Genomic DNA, 10,550 nt, shown 5'->3' with positions numbered 1-10,550 from the left:
TAACATTGTAATGCTACGTTAGCATTTTTTCCTTATGCGCTGAAGTGGTGATGACACACAGATAGAGGTATTTTGGAAGTATTTCTTGTTATATCATGGGGAATTTAATATGAAAGGCTCTGACTCATACTTTCCTCTGCATGCTGTCCTGAGAAGTTAGGAACATAAAACAGTTACCAGCACAGAAATCAGTTCTTGAGTCTTAGCTGTTTCTACTACCTTGCAGTGCTTTTCAAATGTATGGTATTTATCTGCAAGCAGAAGGGAAAGGGGAGAATCTATTAAGCCTGTTCATTCACAATCTGAAGGAGAATTGTTTTTCTTTGTTTAAGACAATACCTTCACAATGTAAAAAAAAAAAAAAGCACCACCAACAAAAAAACAGAACTTCTAAAGTGCCGCCCTCCTTCACCTCTTCCTCCTAGCATTCCCTGCTTAAATGTCTTTCCTGCAAGGAGCCTCTAGTGCTTGAGGACAACTTTAGCATCACAGTTTACATTAAAAATTGGTTTCTGTGGAAGGAGGGGCACACAGGATGATCTGAAAACAGGATGTGTTTTGGACATTCCTCTGTTTAGTTCTCTATTTTGGTTTTACTTGGAGATTCATTTCCTTTTCATAACTGCTTGTAGTTCAGTGACCTGCTGAATGAGTCAATTCTAATGCATTACCTTCAATCTTATGATTGAAGCTAAAAAAAGCTCACTTTAAAGTATACTCTTTAGAAAACAGAAACGCAGCACCGAGTTTAAGTTGCGAATTAACAAGGAGATAAATGCAGTCCGAACCACAGTGACGTGGCCTACAGAGACAGAGAGAGATTCAGGTCTAAGAGAAAGACTTCCCATTTCCAGCCTTCTCCCAGCAAACAAAGACTTTGATCTCATTTTAGAGAAACGAACAAGAAACATCATCTGTCTGCTAGAATGACAACAGAAAATTTCCAAAAGCTGATCTGGAGATGTTTAAAAACAACATAATGACAGTTGGGGGTTTTTTTCTGCATTGCGAGCGGCAGTCTCTTGCTGTTTAAAAGCTGAATCTGTGTCTCTGATGACAGGCATTGTGGTGGTCTCCTGCTGGGCTGGTCAGCCAGCAAGCCCTCCCTGCCAGGAGCCTGCTGACACCCAGCGCTGCTCTCTTCTGCTCCACTTGTGGCCTTCTGCAGCTGTGTTTGGGTGGGTCCTTAGATTTGCTATCTGATGTTGCGAGAATACAGGCTTTTTGGGGGGGTTACTACAAAACCTTGTTTAAACTGCCTGGGTCCCTGGGGAAGTACTGACTGATCTTAAAAAACCAAATTCACCCTAATAATGCTTATAGTGGTTTGTCTAGAATACTAAGATGCGGATGGGTGTCTCTCTAGTACTATCATTAAGACTGTTTAGATTTCAATACACTAACGAGCTCTAAGCTGCACTCAAAATAAGTAGGTTCACTTCAAGCGGTATGTTTGATCTGGAATGCAGTCTTCCTGTGGTTTTGCCTGTACTGCAGAATTAAGTATTATAATTTTAATTGATCATAAATTAATGGTGTAAAGCATGGCATGTAGTCATTTGGTTTAAATATGCTTATGCTGAGATAGTTTAGATTACCACTGACGCTTGAAGAAAGTCCACTTTTAACACTACCGTGATAGCAAACCTTGAAATTAATGGGACTTACAGATAAGAGTCTTACAGTGCTTTTCCGTTCTGGAATTGAACATACATATTTTAAGTCATTTTTTTCCAATAATGACTTGATTTAACCTCTTCTATATAAAGTTCTGCAGCATATACATATGGAAAATTCATACATTTAGATCACTAAAGGAGAGTACTGTTCTTTGTAAATACCAAAAAAATTAAACCTATGCATTGATCTTCTTAAAACTAGGACTTAAAAGTGGGACATATCAACATATCAAATGCAGTAAGACAAAGTGTAGAATGAGCATAGAAGTATCTACCTGCAGTGAAAGACATATTTACTGGAACTGGGGAATAAGTGACTTTTTTTTAAAGGAGTGTCACGTGATGGTCATCAAACAGTAATAAATTGCAGAGGCATCTGCCAAAACCAGAGTTGTTAAAGATATACATCAAAAATATTATTATATTAGCTAGCAGAGTCCAAAAGCTGAGGAGCAAAGCTCATGTTAATGATTTGCAGTCAGGTGTCATTCGGGGCAAGACTGCCTCATAAGAATATCTTCTGTAGGACTTGGACCTGTGGATTCCAATTAGTGCCAAAATAACAGGATCCTGGTTCAACCAACATGTTTTAAACTCTACTGTTTTTTTTGAAACCTTGTACTTAAACAATTAAGATGTAGAATTTTCTACAGTTGCATATGCATTGAACAAAAGAGCTTGATTAAAGACAGACTTTCACACAGTTCTCTTTTTACTTAACCGGTCTCACCTTTGAACTGAGGGGAAAAAAGGATTTTTGAAAGCTAGAAGTAATGATGTCTATCATTTGAGAAAGTAAAAATGAGAGGGGGAATGAAGTAGCAATGTAATCTGTTTTATTCTTTAAAATGCAGATGTTGGTAAACTAGTCACAAGTATTTTCTGGGTTTTTTAATGTCTATGTAAAGATTGTTGAATTTATTGCATATGAATAGAGGGACTAATTGCATTTTGCTATTCATATTAGTGCCTTTCTTAAAGTGAGTGCTTTAACAGATGCACTTTACATACACCTCAGTGACTAATGGAATTTTGCCGTATCTTGGTTGGGATTCAACATCTGTTTATTGGATGAGTCAACCATAGTATTCAGGCAAAACTGTTAGGGCAGTCATTTAGGGGTTGCAAAGGGTTTTAAAATTCTACTTTTTTGAAATGTACAAACCAGCATCACACTGTTACGGTGCTATCTGCTTTTATGTAGTGACAAAAGGTAAACCATAGTATCAAACATGTTCTATTTCCTACATGTTCAGCATTCCCCTCAGTGGTTCTCCCATGTCAGAAAAAATGAAATATTTAATTGTAGTTGATCTATTTGACTGTAATGCAATACAAAACAAATGTTGCCTTTTCCAATTTAGTGCAATAACAAAGACTGGGCTTCAAAGTAGTTTCATGGAACAGGTATCGTAGCGGCTTGGTTATTGAGCCTTAACAGCTTTGACAGTACTCCTCAAAGTTTTACTAACATATTGGAAGGTATACGATTGTACAAGTACAGTTTTTCCATATTGTAGAAAATCAAAAAATGTAACTAACTCAATTTTTATATCTTGTTTTTAAAGTTCATGGTTAAGTAAACATCTGTCCCTTGAATCTGGCAAACTGGCACTTTTCCAAATCAGAACAGAACGCAATATTGCAAAGCACCAGTGTAATTAAAGAGGGAAGTAATTTGCATTATTTTTCTATAAAACTACTCTTGAGTAACAGATGGCAATCACAAACATATTACTCCAGAGACATATGGAAGCCTATTTGTTCCATAAAACTCAAGAGTGAATATTAACCCCAGAATCACTCTCTTCAATGCTGAAATACGATTGTGTAGTAATCTTCAGTATGGCCATAATTACAGTACATAGCAACTCACGTCTCTGAAAATACAGATACAGGGAAATGCTTCAGAGGTTAGTTTTTCATTTGCATCTTTCCTATAATCTGATTATTCATGCTAGTCTGAAATAATTAACCAATTTGGTTTGATTGCTTCAATGCCATTGAAGGTTGCCATTATCATTTATAAACTTAAATCTTATAATAATTATTGTAACAACCCATCTTAACAACTAAACAGCTCAACTGCTAATTACACAGTACAAAAATGAACCACGCAGCCATGTTTCCAAGTTCCAGCCTGAACTGGGCAGAGATCTCCAAGTGTGTAAAAAAAAAAAAAAAAAAAGAACCAGCAATTCCCCCCATCCTTGTTTTGCTGCCTTGATTCTACTCTATCAGGTGATATCCTGGTCTCCCAGAGGTCTCAATCAAACAAACAATTAAATTTTTACTTGAATCACGACACAGCATCTATGATATAAAATTACATTTTGATACAATTAACTGGATTAGCATTCATGGCAAGCTCTTACTGAATTTATTTAGTACGTTAGCATTCATGACAACCTCTTACTGAATTCCCCTTGTACAGAGATTTACATCAGATCTATCGTTGGATTTTTGATGCTTTGTTATCACAGACATCATTGGCCAGAACACCACCAAACTGAGACCCTTAACAAGGAAGATTTGGAATAATTAATAACTAGGAGCAGAGAAGCTTTTGCTTTTTCAAGGTTTATAATGGCTGAAGGTATTTGTTTGGAGTGATTCCTCAGAATACTTTGCACAAATACAGCAGTAGCCAGGCGTTAGACTAGTTTAGCCCTATTTCACCCATCAAATTGTAGGTTAATGTCATGGAGTGATTTTTTGTGTGCTTGGAATATGGAGGCTAACCATGTATGACAGAGCTTTAGTATTCAAAACTAATTTTGTTTGATTCTGTATAGAACTCAGCATATATATTTGCCAAATTAACACCAAAAAAAGGTGAGAAAGGAGCTTTTACAGTTGTAGGCTGGGTTATAACTAATTGATCTGGCTGCAGGTGGGAGACACTTGTGAGCAGGTATCTCTGGACTGCTGTTAGGGGCGGTTGAATCACATCTGCACCCCCCAATCCCATCCTTGCAGGATGACAATCCCTTAAGGAATGATTTGGGGAAAACGGCTCTTTTTCCTTTGTTTTCCTAAGAGGGAAGTGAGAACTGTTGTAGTGATTTATAGTGTTAAGAGATTTCTGTTTATAGCTTGTCTAATTTTTAAATTAAATTAAAGCAATAGCTCTTTGCTGTCATTTTAAAGTGTTTCAGTAATGCTATTTATTTTTATAGTGCCTTGTGACACCCTGTGAGGAACACAGCATAATGAATACATAATGAGGCTGCCTCACACCCAGAGATAATCATCAGTGGAAAAAGATGAGGAAAAGTGTTTATCGAAGTGCTCTAGAACAGCCACGTTGTTGTAGAATACCCACGGTTTTAGCGCTGCTGGAGACTGAAAATAATTTTTCTGTTGTGTGAACAAGTTTATTCCTTGCTTGACACTCCCAAAGCAACACGTAACATTTGAGGCCACATACGCGCTCACACTTCACCTGTGCTTATTGGTCATGTGCGGTATTATGCCATTATTTATTGTGTCACCTAAGCAGATAAATACATGACTCTATTTACAAATCTAGCTCGTTTCCAAAGAGAAGTTAGCCCAGTCCCTTGTAGAATGAGGCCATCCGATCGCTCAGTGATAGCACTTCTCCCAGCGTCATTAAACTCTAGAGAACTCCTGCACCTACTGCCCTTTGAGCACCAAGAATGCAAGCTCTCAGACCTAATGGTTTGAGCTAACCTCCTTGGCGTCACTGCCTGGAGGTTTTTAAAACTCAGAGATTACATCTACATTCACACGGGAAGACCCAGAGAGGTGTCTGGCAGCGCGCTCGGCTCGCCGGGGCCGGGCGCTGCCTGCTGGGTCCCCGGCACGGCAGGGAAGGGGAAGGCAGACCCGGGGCCGGGGCCGGGCGCTCTCGCCGCTGCGGGCCGGCGACGCCAGCGAGGCGGCCGCTGCACAGCACGCGGCGTCCGCGCCCGACGGCCGCGCCGGCAGCGCCTGCCAGAGCCTTCGCGTCCAAGGCTCCCAGCTGGAGGAGGCGCAGAGGCGGCGGGCGGCGGCAGCGCCCCGCGCTCCCCGAGGCGGCTCCGGCCGGCGGCAGGGGCCCCGCTCCGCAGCCTGCATCTCCCGTCGGGCCCGGGGCGCTTCCGGCGCGCCGTGACGCGGGGCGGTGCTGCCGCCCGGGAGTGGGCGCCGGGCGGGGCGGCGCTTCGCTCCCTCCCTCCCTCCCTCCCTCGGTCGCCCCCTCCTGCTGCGGCGGCGAGCCCGAGCCCGAGGGAAGATGGCGAAGACCTACGACTACCTGTTCAAGCTGCTGCTGATCGGGGACTCGGGCGTGGGCAAGACCTGCCTGCTCTTCCGCTTCAGCGAGGACGCCTTCAACACCACCTTCATCTCCACCATCGGTGAGGGGCCGGGGCCGGCCGCCGCCGCCGCCATCCCGGGGGCGACAGGGGTCCTGGCCGGGGCCCTCCCGCCGGGAGAGGAGCCGCCGGCCGGGCGGGAGGGACGGGGGGCGCCGCCCGTCTCGCTGCCCGGGGCTGGGGCCGCGCTCGGCGGCCTGTGCGCGGCCGCTGCGCGGGAGTGGGCGGGAGCCGCGCGGCCGTTACGGGCCCCGTGTGGGAGGAAGCGCCGGGGCGCCGCCGCCGTGCCCCGGCCGCCGCGGGGGGAGCGGGAGCCCGGCCCGCCCGCGCTCGGGAGCGCCGCTCCCGCCGTCCCCGTGAGGCGGTGGGGGCCCGTCGGGGGCCCCGGTGCGGGCAGGCCGCGCGGCGGAAGGGCCCGTCCCCGGCGCGGAGGGCCGGAGGGCGGCTGGGTGGCGCGGCCCCTGCCGGGGACCCGCAGGGTGCGAGCGGTCCTCCGCCGGCCCCGGCGCCTGCCTGCGCCCCGGCGGCAGCAACAGTTGGCTCGGCCTCGGCTGTGGGCAGCCTTTGGGCCGCTCGCCTGCTGCTTCTGCTGGTAGCGGCAGTGATGTTCCTGCGGGGCTGCCCGGGCAATGGCGCGTACGGGACTGCATCGGCAACGAGTCCTACGCAAAATGCAGAAGGGTGCACTGGATGAGTTACAGGATGATCTTTCTGTCGGTTTTTCTTGCTCTTTCGTTATTGGCCATTTCGTCTTCAGACATACATTTTCGGAAAGTGGAAGAGGGCTTGGACTGCTTAAGCTAACTGTGGCTCCTGCTGAGCTGCGTAGTGACTGTGACTAAGTGCTCTTGGCAGATAGCTTAACTCTCTCTTCTTTTCTCAACCCTTCCAAATGCACGTGTGCAGTCATATACATGTAGCTCACGTTTTTGAGATTTGGGGTAGTTCTGTTCAAGCTCCTTAGTCGACTAGAGTGAGAAGCTCCTTAGTGGCTAGATAGAGGAACCTCCCTGACAAAAGTTGAGTTTGGTTGTAAATTTGGTGGTGAAAAGGGGTTTCTAAAGCTCAGCTAACCTCTTGTAATGACAATGAGATGCGATATATCAAAACAGACTGCTGTGGCATATATTTCTGTAAGATTTGTCAGTCTTAAAATACTTCCTGCTGAACTAAACATACGCAAAATTTTCAAGTTCTTCACTGAGATATTGCTGAATTGAAATATCAGTCTGACAAGACTTGAGGTTTATGGTTAGCTACTCATAGTTGAGGTGACTTTAAAATTAAGTACACTGTTCAGGATGAAGGGGTGAACTGCAGTGGAGGTTGCTAGTATTTAGGAGGGCAAAACTAGTGCTGGCTTTGAAAAATAACACTAAGAGACTGAGTAGACTCTTTATTGGAAGGAAATTGATTTAAAGATGAGGTGGAATAATGTGTGGCTTGTTTTATGTTACCCAAATGCTGTATCCTCTTCAGAAATTTTATTGTGTTGAACTTGGTGCACAGGAAAGAAACAAATTTTTATTTAGGCAGATGTGGTTGACTGAATGAGGTATGGCTGGCATTTCTAACGCTTTAAAAACAGATCTTCTGCATTTCAAAAAAATGTTTCTGAAGAATTAAAACGGCACATTCCTTTTCTCTCTGCAACCATTTTCAAAATGCTGTATCAGTAACACCAGCTAATCAAGGCCTGGGTAACATTTTGCCTAAAAAGGTATTTTTTCTGTATCTGTGGTGGAATAAAAGGCTTAATAAACATTAATAAATGCTGTATAGTTGTTTGTTTTTTGGTTTTGTTTTTTTTTTTTTTAAAGCCTGCATTGGTACTGTGCTGAATACAAAATACCTCTTTATATTTTTAAAGAGATAGCTAACATAAATGGGTGCGTCTGTCTTCCAACCATTTTCTTGATGTTTCTTGAACTGCTTAACCCCTTGATATTTCTTTTTCTCATTGATACACTTTGAAGTCTTAAGGATTGTGAATGTGATGCTGTTTTTTCTTACTTTATTCAGTAAATATAGGATTTGCTTTCATTTCCTTCCTTTATATTTGCTTTCACAAGGGTCTTATTTTCAGCACTATTCAGCTTGAAGAAACTTACTAATAATTGAGGCATACTTCTGATTCCATAGGTACTATTTGGGATTTCACAGTTACATTTTCCTTCTTATAAGTTGTTTCTTCCAGTCCCTTTTATTTTTTAGCAAAGGACCTACGAACAGGAAAGTTGACAATGCAGGAAATAGTGAAACTGTTCATAAAGTGCTGACGTATGCTTAAATAAAAATACTAGGTTTTTTTTCTGTCTTCCTCATGTATTGCTTGTATTACTTTTAGGTCAATTATGTAGATCTGTTTGTTCTTGAAGACGCACTTGTGCACGTGCACGCTCTCTGTGAGTGCACACTGGCTGCTCAATGCTAGTTGGCTTTACAATCATAACTAATACATCTGATGAGCTTAGGGGCATTCCACTTTTAACAATTCTGAATTTTTTTTGCATGATCGATAAAGCATAGCTAACTATGGTGTGGAGGGAGATGCAGGGATGCAATGCTTTTCCCAAACAGCCCCCTTGCCAGTTGAAGTTTTAAGGTCTCCGGATGAGCATTCCTAATTGGGTACACTGAGTCCTCCTGAAGCATAAGATGCCAGACTGTTTTGTTTCTATGTTCTCCAAGAAGTGGATTCTGCGATATGATGGTACTTACTGTTACGATGTGTGTTCAATTCACAATGATTTTAATTAGCACGCGCAATATTACGTGCCCTTAGTGGTGCCCTAGTTCTCCTCTGGTCTGTGTCTCTGCTAACAAGATCAGAGTCGGTTTAACTGTAGAAGTCTGAGAAGGCATATGCTTGAGATGTGTTGACATCAAATTTTATTGTTTAATCTTATGTATGTGAATGCTGTTCATGAGTGAGGTGAGTCATTTAGAGGTTTTTCTCAGCTACACGGGGTTAAACTTTTAACTATTCCAACTTTTTTTTTCTCAACTTGTACATCCAGAAATTAAAGCAAACATTGTTGCCATGATGAAAGGGCCCACATCATGTCTAAGCACCAAATATCTTTCTTATAATTTCCTACTCCTGTTGTTGTTTAGTAGTTTAACCGGGGTTAAACCACTTCAGTCTTGTCATTAGCAGAGCAGTGGAAACAATTTCCAAAAGGAAAAAAAGAAAGTAGGAAGGGGTTATGGAAATATTGCTTTATTATAGAATATTTGTTTTACTTAGCCTCAGTGTTCATATTATAGAAGCGAGTCAATAACAAATTGTAGTTACTTTGTTATCTTGCGTGATATACTTGTGTTGTACTTTGCAGATTCCCTTCTCTTCTGCTGTCATGCAAAACATGCCTGTAAGGCTACAACCTTGTAGATTGCTTGAAGGTTTGCAAATGGTCCCTTGACTTTTCTCCTCAAGACTTTGGTCATGCTATAATGATGGCTGTACTGATTCAGACAGTAAGGTCTTCTAGCCTGGTGTCCTGTGGCCAATGGTTGCATAAGAAGTAGGATAAACATGCAATGCATGTCTATTTATAATTTATCAGACTTTTTAAATTCTTTTTTGGGTGACTCTTGGTGCAAGAGTCTTTCTGTCTTTGTCTTGACTGCCTGGCATAACTAATACCTCCAGCAAACTTTGCTACCCGTTATGAGAAGTGAACCAGCAATCTTTCTCTCAGATGATCCTTTTGGTTATTCTAAGTGATGCGTTTTCAATCTGTGAAAACACAGATTGGCCTTCAGCAACTTTAGGCAAGGCAGGTCCTTGGCCTTCAGCAACTTTAAATTTTTTATATAGGGCTCTGTAGCTCTGTTTTGAAAATCTCTGAAAGAGTTGACAAGTTATAATACTGCTGTGGTCCCTAGTGAGGATCAGCTTTTCACTGTTAACATGGGATAAAACTTTTTTTACAACAGGAATGTGTTATGTAAGGTTATGTTGTTTAGTTTGCTTCCTGAGTGGAAACTTCTGCTTTTGCACAGTTCTACATGGAAAGTTAAAATGCAGTTGAGTCAGCTCATTTTCACACTTCAACAGCTCCTAAAGCAAAACTTATCTTGGAGTATCTCATGTGCGTTTTGCTAGTAGTTTCAGTGTGGTGTACAAGAATAAGAAGCATTAATTTAGCAGTCTCTAAGTATCTTAACTTGCTGTTCAAGTAGTGCTGTCTGGTAAAACTGGACTGGGTTTATCATCCCAAATAATAAGGTTTATTCTCTGCATTCCTTTCAACTTTTTGTTTAAACTGGTTTCTATGAGAGTAAAGTCATATCTTTTAGCTGATAGCATTTCTGACTTAGTACAAAGGCCTGCTGACTCTGAAACAAAATTTGTCATATTTATTTTTTTAATCCAAGATGATATCAGCATTTGGCAGGAAGTTGCCCATACGAGATAGCACTGTATCTGAGAGTTGAAACAATTTGTTGATTTTACAGAAGTAACTTTTCCTTAGCCTACATCTTGCAAAATAGGACACCACTATAGCAATCGAGCACGTGTATGCTGACCTTTGAACACTGA

General features: G+C 42.4%; 1 protein-coding gene across 1 annotated transcript in view; it reads left to right on the top strand.

Moving 5' to 3' along the window:
* The first annotated feature begins 5,123 nt into the window (after window positions 1–5,123).
* RAB8B (RAB8B, member RAS oncogene family) overlaps window positions 5,124–10,550 on the top strand; it is a 30,230-nt gene continuing 24,803 nt past the window's right edge. Inside the window, exon 1 of the mRNA XM_087745222.1 lies at window positions 5,124–6,043. Within this exon, the coding sequence (XP_087601348.1) occupies window positions 5,920–6,043 (124 nt within the window). The 5' untranslated portion in view covers window positions 5,124–5,919. The remainder of the gene's footprint in view (window positions 6,044–10,550) is intronic.

Source organism: Nipponia nippon, unplaced genomic scaffold (assembly GCF_047370975.1).
Source record: "Nipponia nippon isolate SJK-2023a ecotype South Korea unplaced genomic scaffold, ASM4737097v1 scaffold_9, whole genome shotgun sequence".
NCBI lineage: Eukaryota > Metazoa > Chordata > Aves > Pelecaniformes > Threskiornithidae > Nipponia > Nipponia nippon.
The sequence above is the reverse complement of the archived record's forward strand: the minus strand, read 5'-3'. Positions and strand labels throughout refer to the sequence as shown.